The sequence below is a fragment of the Ovis canadensis genome, chromosome 7 (assembly GCF_042477335.2).
Source record: "Ovis canadensis isolate MfBH-ARS-UI-01 breed Bighorn chromosome 7, ARS-UI_OviCan_v2, whole genome shotgun sequence".
NCBI classification, from domain to species: Eukaryota; Metazoa; Chordata; class Mammalia; order Artiodactyla; family Bovidae; genus Ovis; species Ovis canadensis.
In genome coordinates this window covers 46,948,892-46,968,448 of record NC_091251.1, presented here as the reverse complement: position 1 = coordinate 46,968,448, position 19,557 = coordinate 46,948,892, and the positions used below count along the sequence as shown (strand labels likewise).

Below are 19,557 nucleotides of genomic sequence, written 5' to 3'. Positions count from 1 at the left end.
CATTATTGTGGTTAAATATTCTCTTATGGGCTAGGAGGTATCAAGTTTGCATTTACATCATCCCGTATCTAGGGGAGAATGTGTTTGTAAACTGGCAGATGCCTTTTAACTTTTTGGTTTGCCCTTTATGATTTAACTGTGAAAGACGATAACATAAATAAAATTATGAAATATTAGGCTTCATGATAAAATTCAAGGATAAATGAGCACAACTTCCAGTATTTTTGGAATCATGCCCTACAAGAAACCTCCAAACATGATCTGTTATCCATGTCTGCCTCTAGGAAAGCTGTGTTTAATGGAATGCAAATTAATGGACAGGTTTCTACTAGGACCTACCCAGCCTAGGGATTTAGCCAGGATACTTACTTCAGAGTAGTTCCTTCACTGGTATTCATATTTGCCATTGATATGTCATCATTAAGTCGCTTCAGCTATTTTATTCAGAGCATCCTCGTTTTACAGTGCAGGAAACAGACCTTTAGCAGTCAAGTGACTTTACCAAGGAAGAACTGCATCAAGGGATGAGAGCATCCTGATGTCAGTGTGTTTGTTTTTTCTCTTAAACTGGAACCCACAGAATAAAATTTATCTTACACTGAGATTTAATACATATCTACCATGTCAGAAAATCAGAAAAAATACTTATGCTTATGACCTGTGATATAATATTTTCTAATCTGTTCTTTTTATTTCTGTAACTTATATGTACCAAACCCACCAAACTGATTTCATGACCAGTGATTAGGTATGACCTGCAGTTTTAATAACACTGGTAATGAATTTCTGGTTTTGTTCCTCATTATAGTCATGAAGAAGAGGGATCAGCAGCTTGATTTAGAGGGCTGTAAAGTTTGTTCATCAGTATAATGCAATCCCTTTCCTGTAGAAATGTTCTGGAAAATAACCTCAGGTGACAGAAACATGAAAATGCAAGATAGTCTTGAATATATTCGTGTTATCTGCAAGAACTGGGCTTGAACTGAGCCCCTAATTGCATGTGTGTACACAGATAAACCTTATAGTCAGTCTGTCCTTTCTGATCCGGCATGGCCTTTGTTCCTAAAAGATACTCAGTGAATATTTACTGCCTGAATGAGTGACAGGCGCACCTACTGATTTATTTGTATAATCGTTGGTTTCTTCAAAAGGATATAGGATATAGAGGGGAACTGAGAAAACTATATCTTATCATTTCTGTTAAGGGCAATGTTGGCATCCATCAGAAAAGTACTTTAATTTTAGCCTGTCTTCATGGCTTAATCCTAAATTCAACTGAATACTTAGAAGTCATAACCCGAGTCTTAATCCTGACCTCTGGTCATTTTTCTGGACTAACTTTTTTCATATGAAGTTGAGTCCTTCAGAGTTATGATCATTAGTTCCCAGATTATTGAAAGTCATGATTCTTTGGGGAAACATCAGGAAATACTGACTTATTTTTCCCCACTGTATGAACTGGGACTAGTTGGACTTGCTAAACAGTTGACTATTACAGAGACATCTCTACTTCCATGGCATATTTTTCTGTTACTTTTGCCAAATATTTTAAATTATATTGCCTATCAATCAGTGTTAGTGGGCAGCAAAAGTTTATCTGCAGATTGGAAGATGACTGCCGTAATTTCGTTTTAGCAACCCAGCACCTTTGTTGACACCTTTCAGTGTGTCAGAGAAACATGGATCAGGTCTGGGTAACCACCAAAACCTTCTAGGCCTAGACATTGTTCTCTGTCCAGAGATCCCTCTCTTTTGCCACATGCCAGTTTTCATTTTCAGTTTTTCCTCTTAAAATATCTCTCCCTCTCTTATCTTCTGCAGGAATGACATTTTTGTGTTCCTGCTAAGTACACGAGCTGGAGGACTGGGTATCAATTTGACTGCCGCAGATACCGTAAGTAACGAGCTAAAAATATACTGGATATGTAGTTTTTCTACTGTAAATATGTTGTTTGGTTGATACTATCCTTTATTATGTATCACAAACTTTTTATTTCTTTGCCTCTTGTTGTGTTGAAAAGAAGTAGTTGCATTTGCCCTGGAACATTTCAGCTTTCCTTTTTAGACTTTTTTTCTATTTTCTTATTCGAAGTTTCTTACACATTCATTCAACACAGATTTAGTAAAAGTATACTGTGTGTCTGATACTATTCTAAACACTTGGACTGTGTTAGGAAACTCAGCCAACAAGATTTGTTTGTTTTAGGAGCTGTAACTGAGCAAATCAGAAAGGGTTGTTTTATGACTCTTATGTATTATTCCATCATAGGAAAAACTCATATTTTTATATCCTAAACTTCTAAACATGGTTGGAGAGCAATGAAATTGGTGATTTAAAAAATAAAAAGACATCAAATTATCCCTTTATGCCTACTCTCCTTAGAGGGATGCTTCAGCATCTGAAGTATCTGAAGTATGGGAGAAGAAAAGAACATTCCTTTTGTATCTCAGAACTATTCCCAAGATACAATATATATTTAAAAACAATTTCGGTAACCTTGAGACATAAAAATGCATAAGTGGGAAATTGTTTTGTAGATGGCATGACTCTACAAATACCATTTAATGTGGTCTTTGTGGTACCTCTGTGAAATACAGAACATCAGAATCCCTACAAATAGGAGAAAGATGCAAACTCTGGAGGGTCATGGAGAAATGAAGTCCAAAGGTGAAGAAGCTTGGATAAATTCACAGCAGCAGATCTGAACTAGACCCCCTGTTTCCCAGGTTCCACTTCTAGACTGTCCATTCTTTTCTCCTTGTTAACTGCTGCACTGTAGAATTGCTTGCCTTCAAGTATGGAAAAACAGAATCCATAACATCACTGAGTAGAGTCTCAGCCACAGGACTCAGCTGAACTTTCCTCAGCATCTAAACTTCAGCCAGTTAACCTTTTTGGAACTGGGTTCCATGGCCTCAGGTCTGCTGGAGGCATAACTGGGTAGATTCTGTAACTTACCTGTACATCATAAGCCTCAGTCATCTTGAGAGAAGGCAGTCAGTGGTGGTAGTGTTGTTCTGGGGAGTCCTCTAATGAGGTAGCTCACTTGGTGTCATGTTAGCAGAAATTTGCCTTTCCCTTTGCCCCTTGGTTCTCTGCTCTAGTTTTTACGCATACTGGCCCAATTAGTCATAGTCTTTTTTCTTCTTCTTTTTTTTTCTTTTTTCTGATTAATTACTTTGGTTGTAAATTTGTGGGTGGTAGAGGGCAGGTTCCATAGTTTTTAGATTCCTTCAAATTAGAGAAACGAGACGTGGGTTTGAATCCCAGCTCTACTATTCACTATGTGAATGTGAAGCAGTTGCTTGACTGCTCTAAGCCATAGTTTCCTCCTCAATAGAATGAATATAATAATCCTTCCTTCTCCTATAGCTGTGAAATGTTGCCTAGAAAGCATGTGTGCCCAGTGCCTGCACATTAATAGCCCTCAGGGATCCTGTGGCCCTTGTAGCTCCTAATGAGAGAGCCAGGTCCAGAACTTTGTTATTTATACTAGGCCGCAAATAGCCTTCCTTTCCCTTAGGCCTTGTCTGCCTGGCTCTGTGCTCAGCTCTGCTACTATGGGAAAACTGGGGATGGGAGTCCAGGGAAGGCTTTGGATTCCCAGGGTGGGTAAAAAAAAGTCACACATGATATGGATTGAAGGGCCAGAGCTGGGACCTGGGAGCCTCAGAGGAGGAAGTGAGATGGATGGGGAGGCGGTACTCCAGAACCCTGCACTGGTGCAGCATTGCTATGTCCTGGAGGCGTGGCTGGAAGAGGGTGGAAACTCTCAGGGTCTTACCAGGGGCAGGAGCCTCTTCTCTGGCACCTTTGTCCCCTCCAGGGTTGGTAGATAAGCCTCTCCTGGAAGAGTGCTCTGTCACTGCACAGCCCCCCAAAAACTGAGCCTGAGTTTATCTTGGGGTCTCCCGCTTCCCCCTTCTTGCCCTGGTCTCCACATGCCAACTGCAGTTATCCTCAGAGAGTCGTGGGTACTTGGGTAAGAATGCCAAGCATGTCTCTTGCCACACTAGGTTCTTCCCTCATACCAAGCAGTGCCTAATGGGGCAGGCCAGGCGCAGATTGGAGGATTTGGAGACAAGTAACTTGGTTCTTGGATGGATGTTGAAACACTGTTTAGTGTGTGGGTGGGTCCCAGTTATTATATTTATCTAATCCCCATGCTCCCCCACCCACTCCCCTCCACATCCTGGGCTTTGCTCCAACTAGCCAAAGCCAATGAATATTTGAAATAGAAAATTGAGCTCGTAGGAACTGATCCAGACACAGATTCAATTCAGCAAAGTGTTAAGTTCTGTCCCGGGTTAAAGGGGATCCTCCGACCGTGGCCTAGGAGTTGACAGCAGTGGGCCCAATTAGTCTTACTCTTAATGTGAGTACAAGATTGATCACTTTCTCCTAGCTGATCTTTTGGACTCCACTCTCAGCTCCCCAGCCCCATACCTCCTCAATTTGTTTATACCCTTCTTTATCAGCCATGCTAATCCCTTGCTTAAAACTCTTCAGGGAGTCTCTGTCATCTACAAGATAAAGTGTAAGCTCTTTTACACATACAAGGCCCTTCACTTTGTGGCCTTTATCTCCCTTTCCAGCCTAATTGCCAGACTACTGCTCCTTCCATAATTTATATTCCAGAAACAATGATTGACTTGATTCCTGAACCTCCCATACTGTATCATGTGCGTGCTAAATCACTTCAGTTATGTCCTACTCTTGTGCAACCCCGTGGACTATAGCCCGCCAGACTCCTCTCTCCATGGGATTCTCCAGGCAAGAGTACTAGAGTGGGTTGCCATGCCCTTCTCCAGGGGATCTTCCCGACCCAGGGATCGACTGGTGTCTCTTTCATTGGCAGGAGGGTTCTTTACCACTAGCACCGCCTACGTAAACAGCTCCCTCATCATAAGTCTTTCTCCTTGGCACACCTCTTCTTCCACCTGGGGAACTTCTGATTGTTTTTCAGAACCCCATTCATGATCAGGGGTTACTGTTTTATATAGACTGATAAAGCTCTGATAAGGTGCCATTTGCACCAAGATCTGAAGAAAGTGAGAACAGCAAGCCAATTATGTATGTGGCCTAAAACAAGAGCATTCCAGGGAAAGGAGATAAGTGCAAAGCCCTGAGGTGAGAACACGCATGGCATAATCAAAATGAAGCGAAGCCTTTTGTAGGGGGAACAGAATGAAGGTGGGCAGAGTGGTGTCAAATGAGTGACAGAAGCAGATTGTGTGGGACTTCATGGGCTTTGGTTAGGACTTTGAAGAGAGAGGCTACTGGACGGATTTGAACAGAGAAAATGTATGCTTCTGGCTTCAAGGGTTGTGGAGTGGGGAAGACCATAGGGAGAAGGGTGGAAGCAGGAAGTTCAGTTAGGAATTAGACATAAGGCAGTGGTGACTTGGGCAAGGATTGAAGTAGTGGAGGTGATGAGAGATACTTGGAATCTGCGTGTATCAATATTTTGAAGGCACAGCCAGTGAGGTTTGCTGCTAAGACTGGATGTGAATCATGTGGGTCAAGGAGAAGTCGAGGGGTTCAATGTGAGGAACTAGGATGATGGAGGTACCAGCTACTGATTAAGGGAAAGTGCACAGAGGAATGGGTTTGAGAAAGGAACTCAAGAGTTTGGTTTGGGGTGTATTAAGTTCAAGGTTCTTAGCAGACATTAAGTAGCTGTGTCATGCAGGCAGTAGAGTGTGGTTTTTAGGAAAAAGATTGAGGCTCAAGATATATTTTGGAGTCACCAGGTCATAGGTAATGTTTAAGGCCGTGAGGCTGGATGAGGTCACCTGGGGAGACCTAGCATTGGTTCATTTGATTAAACTATCTTTCCCTTCTCAGCCTGCCTATCTTAGGTTTGAACTATGGTTTCTTAAGGAATGGTTCACCTAGTCATTCATTGGAATAACCAAAAATAACCAAGTTTGAGGGGGCAGAGCTGCATCATGCTTCTGGTGTTGTGGGTTTTTTGCGCAGGCTTCTCTTATTGTGGACCACGGACTCTAGGCGGAGACTCAGTAGTTGGAGCGTGTGGGCTCTTGAGCGTATGGCCTCGGTAATTGTGGTGCATGGGCTTCGTTGCTCCATGGCATGAGGAATCTTCCCAGACCAGGGATCAAACCTGTATCCCCTGCATTGCAGGCAGATTCCCATCCACTGAGCCACCAGGGAAGTCCCATGCTTCTAGTTCTCACAGCTTGTCTTTCACAAGTGAACTACTCCTGCTGGTCAGGAAGAACCCTAACCCCACAACTAGAGGAGCAGAAATAGGTATTCTCTTTACATCCTGGGACGTAGAGGCTCTGAATATTCTGAGTCTCCCAATTCTGATATAGTTTACATTTAATTTTGAGGGGAAGGCTAAGGGACTCACAGATTAGAACCTCTTAGAATACTCAGGAAAAAAAAAAATGGAACTACACGATTGAAATGAGTTGCTAAGTAATGGTTTGTGTGGAGTCAAGTTATACTCCCTGTGTGTATTATTAGAGAAACAATAAGTTTAACCACTTGCCTGGCATTTTTCCTTTGCCCTGAGATTATTTAGCTTTGGAAGATCCCCAGAACCATTTATGGACAAGGAAGAGGTTAGTCACCCTAAACTGTCAGGAAAAACTTAATGTTTTATGATTGAGAATGCATATATAAACATGTATTTGTAAACAGTGAGACTCTGACTCACTCTTTTAATAAAACATGATTTTAGCATGAAATTAATGGCAGCTGCCCCTTACTTTCTGCCTTGTTCTTTGTGTATTCTTCCTAAAGTAGGCATTTGACATTTTTTAGTAAGGGATTGTTATAAACTGCACTGTTGGTTTTGTTTTTGTGTTAGACTGTTTCAAATGTTTATGTAGAAAGAGATTGAGGAGCTTTTGTCCCATAGTAGCAAGCAGTGTGAGAAGTCTTATGTCCCATGAGACACCATGGGACAGCTTTCAGCCCTCCCAAGGAACTGACCTTCTAACGCATTCTCCCCCCATTCCCTCCAAGTGTTGGTCCAGCTGTTTCCAGTTGTTCCTCTCAATTTTCCCATTTTCACTCCCTCATCCCCTGAAACTCTCTGTCTTTGACTTAGAGAGCCAAGAGCATCCCACACATCTCAGCTCTCACCTTCTTCCTTTGCTTCCCCTTCCCAGTGCCCTCCCAGCTTGCTGTTTACAACTTCATAAAAGTGCTGACAATTAATATATTTCCCCTTAGTCATTGCTGGGCCACGCATTGTGGAGTGGCTCTGATCTTTCCTAGTTAAGTCAGTTGTTGCATTCTTAATTGTTGCTTGTTTTTCTCTAGAATGTCACTGAGCTCCATAAAGATGGGTGTCATAACTGTCCTACTCTGATGGACATTGTCTCCCCTGAGTTTATGTCATTGTTGATTCAGTGTTCATTTTTTATTGTTGAGGTAGATAATAACCATACATCTCATCTGGTGTTTATATCTCTCTTATTTTTGTCTTAACTTGCTAGCTTATACATGTTTCATATTATTTTTCTCTGTGTCTTTTTCTAGGTAGAATTTTTTTTTTAAACATCAACAGCTGATTAGATAGGGCTAAGTAGAATCTTATTTTATTCTCTCTTCCTCACCAGTTCTTTACCTCTTCTAATCCATTTGAATGATAAAAGCCACTAAATTGGGGAAAGAGGGGACTTGAAAGTTAAATTGCAAACCTATCTCCTTAGGCTCCAATCTTCTTACTGTTGATGACCTCAAAAGAACCCAAGTTGAGTCAGGTTTGGTTGCCACTGAGACTTCTAGGAAAAATGTGAATATGGAGGAAACACTTGTGAAATGATTCATAATATAGGGTTGCCCGTTATGAGTTCATGCTGAACTATTCATTGCCTTAGGCTTGGACTACTGAAGGTACTGTCTTTTGGGTGTGACATCAGCTCTCATTTTCCACATATGCAGTCATGTTAGGTTTGTTGGGCAAATAGTTGCCTCCACCCCAGTTCAGTTGGAGGTCTCACTTTCATTAACTCTGTCCTCTCTTCCTTTGTTCTCCCTGAAAGTTTAAACTGAATTTTCTAGAATTTTGCCTATCCTGTTGACGTTCCAAAATGTCCTGTGGTCAGGTTTTCTGTATTCCTCTAACAAGTGACAAACGTTGTATACTTCCAAATCCTAGATCTGTGGACACTGGCTTAACAATAAGCTTTCATAATGATTTTCTTTCTTTGGCAGGCAGTTTGTAATTTCTTTTTCCTCAAGGATTCTAACTTACACTAAAAGTTGAGGAATTATACCTCATATGAGAGCATGACAAAAGGAGCTCCATAAGAAAGAGCCAGTGGGGGTTCTTACTATTAGAGGAAAAAACATTAAAAATGCTGATGCATTTTATCCATCCTCGCATCAAGTGAGTTCTGCAGAAAATGGCAAAAGAATTGCTTCCATTATTAAATGAGAAAATAAATTACTTAGGAATAGTGTTAATCATAAGTCATAAGTCGCGTCCAACTCTTTGCGACCCCATGGACCATAACCTACCAGGCTCCTCCGTCCATGAGATTTTCCAGGCAAGAATACTGGAGTGGGTTGCCATTTCCTTCTCCAGGAGATCTTCCCAACCCAGGGATTGAACCCAGGTCTCCGGCATTGTAGGCAGACGCTTTACCATCTGAGCCACCAGGGAAGTAGTGTTAAGCAATGGAAAAAGCATCTAGAGGAACAGTGTCCAGAGAGATGAATTACTCTTTTGCTTACATTTTAGCACTTTTTCTAGTTTGGATCACATCTTAGAGATTCTAGTATCAATTGACTAGTATTTGTAGAATTCTACTTTGTTCTGGTGGATGGTGTCTGTCCTCCAATAGCACTAGGCAGGAAAATTTGTAAAATACATAATACATACGAAATAATCGGATACCTTTAGAAAATAGTGATTACGTGGGAGCTTGGACCAGGATAGGCAATACAACATTTTGCTAATAGTGCAGGTTCTAAAAGGAGACTATTAAGACTGTGAACTCAGGCCAGTCTTCCTAATTTATGAGATGAAGGAAATATATCAGGTTTTTATGAAAATTTAGGGAGATATGTATGCACATCTGTTTTAAGTGCTTAACAGGTTTTGACCATTGTAATTTCTAATAGGAATTCATAAGGAATAGGAAAAGGAAACATTGTTACAGGCAAGAGAGATCAGGGAGGTCTAAGTCAGAAAATCAGCTTGAGCAAGAAGTGGTATAGTCAAACTAACATAAGTGAGGGATACCAAAGAGAACTATCTGGCAAAAGGGAAGAGGTGTGTTTATATTAGGAAAGAATAAAAGTGAAGTTGTCTTGGTATATAGCTGCTGCTGCTGCTAAGTCACTTCAGTCGTGTCTGACTCTGTGCGACCCCGTAGACGGCAGCCCACCAGGCTCCGCCATCCCTGGGATTCTCCAGGCAAGAACACCGGAGTGGGTTGCCATTTCCTTCTCCAGTGCATGAAAGTGAAAAGTGAAAGTGAAGTCGCTCAGTTGTGCCCAACTCTTAGCGACCCCATGGATTGCAGCCCACCAGGTTCCTCTGTCCATGTGATTTTCCAGGCAAGAGTACTGGAGTGGGGTGCCATTGCCTTCTCCAAAGTAAACTGAAGAAAGAGACTGCGATCTCAGAAACCCACTGATCTTGAAGCATCAGTGAGCCAGATGTAGGTGGTGAGGTCCTGGCCCAAGAGAAGGACAGTGGGAATATCGAAAGAATGGGTTTGTTTCTGAAGAAGTACTGGCTAGATTTGGTGACTTGGTTGAACGTAGAGGAAGACACATGAGCGATGAGGGTAACTTTGAACTGGCTTTCTTTTAAGAGATCCACTGTGTTGATAGTAGCTTCAGGACTGAAGATCCAAGATTCTATTGGTTTTAGGATCACCTATGGGTCAGGGGAGTGGGGAGTACATTTTCTTTGTGTTTGTTGTTTAGCAAACTAGAAGTAGCTTCCAGAGAACCCTTTAAACATTTCTTGCCTGAAATTCAAGAGACAGGAAATGACCCTGTTAGTGGGAACCTGAGAATGCCAGGAAAGCCATGCCTGTCTCTTACCAAGGTAGGCTTGGGTTAAAAAGAAGAATTTCACATCCCAGGCCCACTGCTTATTTAGTCTGTGTGATCTTGGATAAAGTCTCTTGAGTTCCCTGAGTCTCAGTTTCCTCATCTATTTATATAAAGTAGGGGTTTTTAATAGTGACTAAATCATATGGTAGTGGAATTTAAGTGAGTTAATACACATAAAACATCTAGTGCAATGATTGGCAAATAGTAAGCCCTAGATGTTAAGTGTTAATATTGTTGCCACTCTCTTTCTAACCCTCAGAGTCTTTCACCCAGAGCAGGTGAAGGAATGGCTTGGTTTTATGAGTAGATATCTTTCATCTTTATATCATAGAAAAAAATCTGGTATCAAACTGTTGAAATAGATGAATGGCTGGGTTGCCGTCAGAATTCCTGGTGTTGCCCTGAGAGCGCCTCAGTCTTTGCTGTATTCTTGTCCTGCCTGCACAGGTGATTTTTTACGATAGCGATTGGAACCCCACTGTAGACCAGCAGGCCATGGACAGGGCCCACCGCTTGGGGCAGACAAAGCAGGTTACCGTCTACCGACTCATCTGTAAGGGCACCATTGAAGAACGCATTCTGCAGCGAGCCAAGGAGAAGAGCGAGGTAAGCAGAAGGCAAAGGAGGCACTGTGCTGGCAGAGAAAGTAGTTCAGCCACAGTGACTGACCGAGACGCAGACTCGGCTTTCCCTGGTCATGAAAGCGCTGAAACTTCTTGTGACTAGAAGATAAAATGAAGTCTGTACAAAAGCAGCGTGCACTGGCCTAGCCATTCCTCACTCCTTTTCTTCTGGAACGGTATCTACACCCTGTATTCTCCCGTCGTTCATTTGAAGAAGACCCCAGTTGTGGCCCTCGTTTTTGACATAGTTTCACATTCACGGGAAGAAGAAATGGCCTTTGTTCCTGCCCTAGTATTCTCGGTGTGATCAGCCTCTGAGCTGTATGCTTAATTTGCTAGTTTCTAAAGAAATTATCACTTTTGGTTCTTTTCCTTGATTCAATATAATTGGATCTTACAGATATCAACAGTTTCAAGCAAAGACGTTCTCATTGTCCTTTCTATTGGCACAAATGACCTGGGTGAGCCTGTCACATGAATGAAAAAAAAATAGGAAATCCAGGGGCCTCACCAGAATTACAGATTGAGAAACTTGTTTCTTTCTTTTTGGATATTTTCCATAAGGGAACAGATGCCTATCGGTGATTTTTTTTTTTTTGCTTTGGATTAGATTCAACGGATGGTGATTTCTGGTGGAAACTTCAAACCAGATACCTTGAAACCCAAAGAGGTGGTTAGTCTTCTTCTAGACGATGAAGAGTTGGAAAAGAAATGTACGTACTCTAGACCTCTTATTAATGCGCTGTCCTTACAGAGATGATTCCTCTGGCTCCACGTATCTGAAAATGAAAGGGCCCTTAACTATGTCCCAAGGGTAGACAAAGCCAGACTGTGTTTGAGGAGAAACACTTTTTTGGTTAATATTTTGTTTTAAAGCTCATACAAGGATATGTTACGGAGTAAGGAAATAGGTGTATTTTAAGAGTAATACGACTTCAAATAAATGTGTACAGGAAGGCTATCTCCTAGATTTCCTCAGCAGTAATGAATTTACTCTCTTCTGTCCAGAGAAATAGTTTTGTGAAATTAATGGAAAAGTTGGAAAAGCACACTGCCATATGTAATATTCAGACCCTTCTCCCAGTATTTCTGGCTTTTGAGAAGCCAGAAAGTGGGTTTCAGACTTAACCTTGTAAACTTCTGCAGGCGTGGACAGCATCACATCAGAAAACGTGCTGAAGCACCTTTCTTATGGTGCTCACGTGTGCCACCGCCTTCTGAAAACCTTTCAGGACTCTGTAACCATCTCGATCTGTGCAGTGCACAGATATTAAAAGGCTGAAAAGAAAAGGAAAAAGGAAAGGCATGGAAAGGCCCATGACAATGAGACTGAATCATGGTCTGAACCCCAAAACTGTTTAGAACCCAAGGAACTCTGTTTGTTCTCCAAGTTAGGAAACCACCAGTTATCTGCCTGCCTTAAATGGATAGAAGTCATACCTTGAATCATAATATCCAAAGAATAAGCCCACCTTAGTTTCAGAGAATAAGTATCAACATTGCCACAGGTGCTTCATTAGATCTTAAAATTTTCTTGATAGTGAGACTTCGGCAAGAAGAGAAACGCCAGCAGGAGGAAACCAACCGAGTTAAAGAACGCAAGCGCAAGCGGGAAAAGTACGCAGAGAAGGTATGTCAAGTTGGGGTGGTGGACTGGGGCTGATGGGGGTGCTGAGTGGTCCCTCCAGAAAAGACTGTAGAATACAGGCTTGTCATCTTGGTTGCTGGTTGGTATCCAGCTCCATCTGTGTATGTTATGTAACAGTTCTGTCCTGACTGACGATCGAGCAGGAGAAATGCAGCCTTGGTAGGGTTGTACTCCCCACACAGACATAATTATATTATATGGGTCTGTGGTCACATGTAATTGTAGAAACCTTTTGCTGGGACTTTTTTTAAAAGCTTAAGTCCAAATGTGAGTAAGATGAATGTTAGATTATTAGATTCTGCAGAATCTTAAAAAGGGCCTAAGAGGTCATTAGATCCAGCCCTTCTGCCACAATTCTTCTAGTATCATCTACTACTGGAAAATTAAATCACTGTCACGCTATTCATCTTTCTCCAATTCGTGCCAAGGATTTGGGCTGAGCTGTTTTTTGCTTTGTTTTTGTTTTTGTATCCCTTCTGACATTTCCTGCTTGAGCCCACCAGCCTAGCTGCAACATGGGATGTAGTTCCCCTCCATTTCTTCCTGTCTTGCTGTCTCTGCACATGTGCCAATAATCCTTATCATAACCTAGTCTTTATTGTTGTTTAGTTCCTAAGTCATGTCCGACTCTGCGAACCCGTGGACCGTAGCCCAGCAGGCTCCTCTGTCCATGGGATTTCCCAGGCAAGAATACTGGAGTGGGTTGCCATTTCCTTCTTCAGGGGATCTTCCCAATGCAAGGATCGAACCCAGGTCTCCTACATTGCAGGCAGATTCTTTACCATCTGATCCACCAGGGACGCCCCAAAGACATACCGTATTATCCCTAATATAGATGTAGATACAAATGCTGTTAGGTTCAGTGGATGAATGTGATTCCCAGAATTTTCTAAGCACACTCTGATTCCACGTCGCTAACCTGTGACAAAGCCCTGCTGAACTTGGCTCTAGCACTGTTTGGTGTAGCTCAGTCATTCAGTGCTTAAGCATTTTCATGTAAATTGAGGAGGTAATGAAAAGCCACTTCAGTATTCCTTGTGTATGAGAAGAACCTTCATTCCCCTTATGCATATTTAAAAAGAAGGCAGAGTGAAAACAGATGTGCAAAAATAAACTAAGAGCAGGGGCTCTCCCGCTTGTGGGGCTGCATTGGTTCAGCCTGATAAGTGCTGCGAGGCTGCCCTGGAAGCTGACCGACCCTCGCCCTGTTCGGATTCTGTTTGGCGCAGCTCCATTCAGTGTGACTGGCCTTTCAGCTCTGTATTATTATGGTAGAATATGCATAAACTTGTACTAAGTGATTCCTTTCCTCCTTCCTTGGGATTTTTTTTCTTTTTTAATAATATGCTAATTGAATAAAGTGAAACTTAGACGTTTACAAAGAGTCAAATATCTGTCATCACTTTCTTCTCCAACCCTGCTTTTCTCTCAGTGCCTAGCCTCATGTTTTTTTCTGTATTTCTTGATTTGTGTGTTCCCAGAAGAAAAAAGAAGATGAATTGGATGGCAAAAGGAGAAAGGAGGGTATGAACCTGGTGATCCCATTTGTTCCCTCAGCTGATAACTCCAATCTCTCTGCGGATGGGGATGACTCCTTCATCAGCGTGGACTCAGCCATGCCCAGCCCTTTCAGTGAGGTGAGGCTCCTTTTATTAGTGATGCCTTCATCGCAGCAATGGGGGCTGTGTCCTTACTGGGTAGCTTTTGCTTTTTGGGGGATTTGCCTGCCTTGTAAAGGGGGTTTCACAAGGAATCCATCAGGAGAAAAGCAAATGAAGGCGAATTGCCTTCTTCAGAGCCACAGTAGGGGGTCTGAATCTCAGGAGTGATGCCAGGGAGGAGAGGGAATGGTGGGGAGGCCTAGGAAGTATGTCCTCAGTGAGGCACGAGGGCTGAAGGCTCTGAGAGGAGTGGTGATCATGACCCTTCCGCCTCTAGATCTCCATCAGCAGTGAGCTGCACACCGGCTCCATTCCCCCCGATGAGAGCAGCAGCGACATGCTGGTCATTGTGGACGACCCCGCCTCCTCAGCCCCTCAGTCCCGAGCCACCAACTCTCCCGCTTCCATAACGGGCTCTGTCTCAGACACTGTGAATGGTGAGTGATGCAGCTGTCCCTGCCACTTGGGCGAGGTCCTGGTTCCTTCTCAGATAATGGCATTTTCTGCCTCCTTTAAAGAAGAGTGGAGTAGAGCAGAAAACATTTGAAGGCTCTTTGTTTTACTAGCCTATTCAAGTGAAAGGGAGAATGAGAAGGCTTAAGGAAAACAAAATAAGAACTTCATAAAGATTTCGAACTTCTTTGTTTTCTAGCCATTCCTGTTCTTCATATTTCACCCGTATTTTGGCTAGTTTTTAGTTATAGTTAACTTCTCCGGGCCTTTCCGCTCTTTGTTCTATGGGGCCCAGTGTTGCTGCTATTTCTTGAGTCCCTCTAGGTTTGCAACTTGGGAGTAAAAGTCGATTCCCCAAGGCAGGAGAGCATTGGATTGTGCAGGTGAATCACGAGTAGCATACCCCCGGAGTTCGTTTAGTAATGACCCAGTTCAAAGAAAAAATCAGGAGCAATGGCGCCACTCTTAGAGAATGAAGAGCAACTTGACGTGTCAGGCCACTGTAGCTACTCACAGTTCTTACTAGTGCTGTGTGACTGTGTGGCTCAGCCATTAGATTGGGACATAGACCTTCCTAGGAGTCCTGAAACAAAACACCCCAAAAGCCATCTTCTGTGTCCAGGAGAACATTCTCGTCACACATAAGAAATTGACTTTCTTTCCCCTCTCGACCAATTTGTTCCCACAGGGATTTCCATTCAGGAAATGCCAGCCGCAGGACGTGGTCATTCAGCCCGAAGCCGAGGCCGCCCTAAAGGTTCGGGAAGCACAGCAAAAGGAGCCGGGAAGGGCCGGAGCCGGAAGTCCACTGCAGGCAGTGCTGCCGCCATGGCAGGAGCCAAAGCAGGGGCTGCCGCAGCCTCTGCCGCGGCCTATGCTGCATACGGGTACAACGTGTCTAAAGGTGCGGGGGCCCTAGGGACTGAGGCACCATTCTGGCTGGGGCTAGGCTGGAGGGCTGCTGAGCATTCTGCCAGGTAGAGCAGGCAGGACCCCTGGGCCCAGAGCCCGTGTTGGAGCGCGCCTCTGCACCAAGTGGTCCTGACACTCCCTGTGCTCTTGTGACCTAGTGTAGTGCTGCCTTCAGAGTGGAAGTAACTGAAAAACAAAAAGGTGAATTTCTTGACCATGTTGCTTAAACATTTCTCCTGCTTTGAGAACTGATTTTTTCCCCCAGACTCACATTTTAATAATTACATTTCTGTAGTGCAGACTAGTATAGTTAACAGTTACCCAGTAGCTTAGTTGGTAAAGAATCCGCCTGCAATGCAGGAGACCCCAGTTTGATTCCTGGGTTGGGAATATCTGCTGGAGAAGGGGTAGGTTACCCACTCCAATATTCTTGGGCTTCCCTTTTGGCTCAGCTGGTAAAGAATCCCCCTGCAATGTGGGAGACCTGGGTTGGAAAGATCCTTGGAAAAGGGAAAGGCTACCCATTCCAGTATTCTGGCCTGAAGACTTTCATGGACTGTATAGTCCACAGGGTCGAAAAGAGTCGGACACAACTTAGCAACTTTCAGCTTTGTGAGCCACCACCTTAGGATTAAACACCTGCTCTAGGGATTTCCCTAGTGGTCCAGGGGTTAGGTCTCTGCTGTCACTGCTGAGGGCCTGGGTTCAGATCCCACTAAGAGCCCACAAGCCACACTGTGCCAAAACACATACACACACACAAAACCTAACACCTGTGTGCATGGGAGTATAACACATGGACCCCGTACCTGAATATATAATGAAAATGAGACAAGGAAGCCATGCCTGGAATGTGTTTAGCGGCAGTAGAAGGTAGTATGTTAGCACTGAGTGAGAGAAGAGGAAAGACCTTAATTGTAGTAGATCAGAAGGAGGAAGAACTATGTATTTGATGACTAAGTTTCCAGACTCAGAAGGAAAGAGAAGGTTGACAAAGGATATCCACTGGTGACAGAGGGTTTAACGACCTAGGCATATTAGAGGTCACCAAGCAGGTCAGTCAGACTGTGCTGCAAAGGGCCTGTGGGAGTCCAGGTTGGAAAGACCTGATGGGCAGAAGCTCATCAGATGTGTGACCATGGGCTGTCAGAGTGGTGAGAAGGGCAGCACTTGCCATTCGGGCACTGCTCTCCATTCAGAACACATGCTTAAAATTTAGGGTGTTGCAGCAAGTAAAAGCATTATTGAATAGAAAGTTCTCAATAAGTGTTCATTTACCTCCCCTTTCTCCTCCTTTCTCCTTTGTTCAACAACTGTAAAGTATAATAGCCTAGCCCTGTGTTTCTTAACTTCTTGCCAGCTCATCACATCCTTGGGAAACAGCAGTCCTGGCAACAGTTAAGGCTGCCGTGGCAGGGTTTCACCCCCACATGGGGCAAAACATGACACTCATCAGGCTTTCTTCTAGAGGCAGCAGGAGGCAGAGTGTCACAAGAAACATTGGCAGTGCTTGGTGACTGGGCATGGAAAGCAAGGGATTCGGTCATTGCCTACAGCTCCACTGTGGGTGAGAGTATTCACAAGTCTGCCTACCGAGCATGTAGAATTCCTTTTTAGGAATGTTAGAAAGAGTTGCTGTGCAGGAGATTTGAACCAGCTCCTTAAAAGCAGTAGGTCTTAGAGAGCAGTGTGGCTGTGTGCAACGCAAGAGCTGCATGTGTAGACATAGGATAGAGTGGGCAGCCTTGTGCCCTCTGGTCAGATGGACTGCAGAGTCGAGGACATCTTCTGAAATTAAGAAGCTGCTGTCCCAGGAAGGAAGCAGGCCTGCATAAGAAAACAGAGCTGCCTGTCACAGCTCTTCCTGTAGCCTTGGCTTCCCAACGGGTAACGTGTGCTCTGCTCTTGAGTGCCTCGGTGACATCTGCTCCCTGTAGATGTAGTAATGTGGAGAGGGCTGGGCAGGTATTGGTTTTCTCTTACAGGAAAAAACAGTTGACAGGAACAACAAGTGGTACAGGGTTCCCCACAACCTCATCTCCAGACCTGACTCCAGGAACCAGGGTCGGGCGCTGAGGCAGTTCAGGTGGGATGGGCGCTTACACTCTTCTTGCCTCTCTTTCTCTCCCCGCAGGAATCTCTGCCAGCAGTCCTCTGCAGACGTCCCTCGTTCGGCCTGCTGGCCTTGCTGACTTTGGACCTTCAAGCGCCTCTTCTCCCTTGAGCTCCCCTTTAGGCAAAGGAAATAATCTTCCTGGGACTCCCAAGAGCCTCCACTTGACCAGCAGCCTAGCCCCAGACTCCCTGGTCCGCAAACAGGGCAAAGGCACCAACCCCGCGGGAGGACGGTAACCATCTGGCCCTCCAGCTTCCTTGAGCCACACCGGGGCTCACGCCCTGGCCTGCAGGCGGTCTGTGGATAGCTTGCCCAGTGCAGCATCTTCCATCCCAAGCCACGGGGCAGCAAGGACCAGCTGCAGCAAGGGAAAGACAGGCAGGTGGCTGGTGTGAGCACTTGGATCATCCATGTCTCTAGAGGAATGCTCTGGGGTTGCCTGTAGGAAAAAGGCCCAAGGACAGGGATCAGACCCACAGCCTCTCAAAGGACCTTATAGGCAAGTCTTAAACCTCACACTGGGGAAGGGCTGACAGAGACCCCGTCTCGATGCTCAGGCACATAGTCTCCATCCCCATTCCACTCTTCAGCTCTGGCCATGTCCCTTGCGAAGGCTCTGCAAGTGCTGTGAAGAGCCTTCCATGGTGGAGACTTCTCTTAGGGCTGTGATTTCCTGGGGGGCTCGGAAGGGAGGAAATCATGTAGTTGGCGTTCTCAGTTGAGCAACCCAAGTCTCCAAACGCATTCACCAGAGTGTTACGGCTGAGAGCAGCAAATACAGGACAAGGTGGTGGCTGTGAGGATGGCACAAGGCTAGAGGCAGCAGGCATGGAGGCAGTTGTTTTCCCAGCATTTCCTCTCCTGCCCTGCATGGTTCGCATCAGAGAACCTTCAGGTCCCACCAGCAACTAGCCGCAGCTCCCACCCCGGGACTCCCAGAAGCCAGTAAGAGACCAGGAGCCACCTCAATCAGCAGGACAGCCTCACTGCCCCTCTTGCAGGCTCCCCTTGCCCCTCCTGAATGCACAGTCTCCCCGCCCTTGCCCTTCGGCCCCCTGCTTGGCTGTATGCACTGTCTGTATTGCACTGAGAAAGGAAGGGATGGTGGAGTGAGATGGAGAGGATGGAGCAAGGGCAGGCTCAGCACCCACCTCCCAGCCTGGCCCCGCCAGCCCAAGCTCGCTTCCCTTCAGGAGCGGTAAAGGGGTGGTGTTCACATGGGAGGTGTTTCTGCCTACCCCCAGCCTGATGTCCCTGGTGGAGCAGGTGCTTCTGGGCGGGTCCGCCTCTAATTTGCACACCTGAAAATCGCGGAATTGAGTTTAGATAGATTGATTTTTTAAACTTTTTTTTTGAGTAGGGGTGGTAGGGGAATCATTTAATTTAAATCATTAAGATTCCCCTGCCCAAACCCAGACTCCTGTGTACAGATGCTATTTAGAGGGAATCAGAAAAATGCCAAGCCTTTTTTCTCTTTGAATGTGCTGTCTATTTTTATAACTGAACCTGTACATATGTATAAAGAGAGACACATCTTTCTTTTACTAACTGGAGAAAAATCTTAAATAAAATGGAGTGAGATAATTTTATGTAAATAGAGGTGTCTGTGGTCTTTGCAGCTGCCTCTCCTTGGGGCCATCATAGGGCTCCTGGGGGAGAGTGGCAGGATGAAGAGGAAGCAGAACCCCGACATCATGATCGTTCTTGTCATCAGAGAGGTGGTCAGTGGGACGAGGAGTGCCCTGTAGGCATTGATGGGCATAGGAGTGTGCCTCCAGCCATCAGAGGGGTGGCTTGACCAAGTGCCTGACAGGCCAGGGCCCTCGGGGTGTGGGCTCCTTACGACTCTGGACTTTGCCTCCAGGACTTTAATGTCGGCTGCTTGACCGGGCCCACCATTAGGCGTTTACACAGTGGCAGTCTAAAAACTGACACATTCTTTCTTCAAAAACCACAAGTGAGAGGTTATCCTGGCAACGTATTATACATAGAATCCCCAACTAATAGGAACTTAAGGGTCCCAGTTTCTAGAAATGTGACGTGTATACAAATATGTGTATATAAACCCCAGAAACCTGCCCCATTTGCAG

General features: G+C 44.6%; 1 protein-coding gene across 2 annotated transcripts in view; it reads left to right on the top strand.

Moving 5' to 3' along the window:
• INO80 (INO80 complex ATPase subunit) overlaps positions 1-19,062 on the top strand; it is a 122,081-nt gene extending 103,019 nt beyond the window's left edge. The window contains exons 29-36 of one of the 2 annotated variants that reach the window (XM_069596040.1): positions 1,822-1,894; positions 10,502-10,660; positions 11,288-11,390; positions 12,219-12,307; positions 13,810-13,962; positions 14,264-14,423; positions 15,128-15,343; positions 17,486-19,062. In XM_069596040.1, the coding sequence (XP_069452141.1) occupies positions 1,822-1,894; positions 10,502-10,660; positions 11,288-11,390; positions 12,219-12,307; positions 13,810-13,962; positions 14,264-14,423; positions 15,128-15,343; positions 17,486-17,703 (1,171 nt within the window). In that variant the 3' untranslated portion in view covers positions 17,704-19,062. Of the gene's footprint in view, positions 1-1,821; positions 1,895-10,501; positions 10,661-11,287; positions 11,391-12,218; positions 12,308-13,806; positions 13,963-14,263; positions 14,424-15,127; positions 15,344-17,485 lie in introns of both variants that reach the window. The other variant, XM_069596039.1, reaches the window with a different exon arrangement.
• The last annotated feature ends 495 nt before the right edge of the window (positions 19,063-19,557 follow it).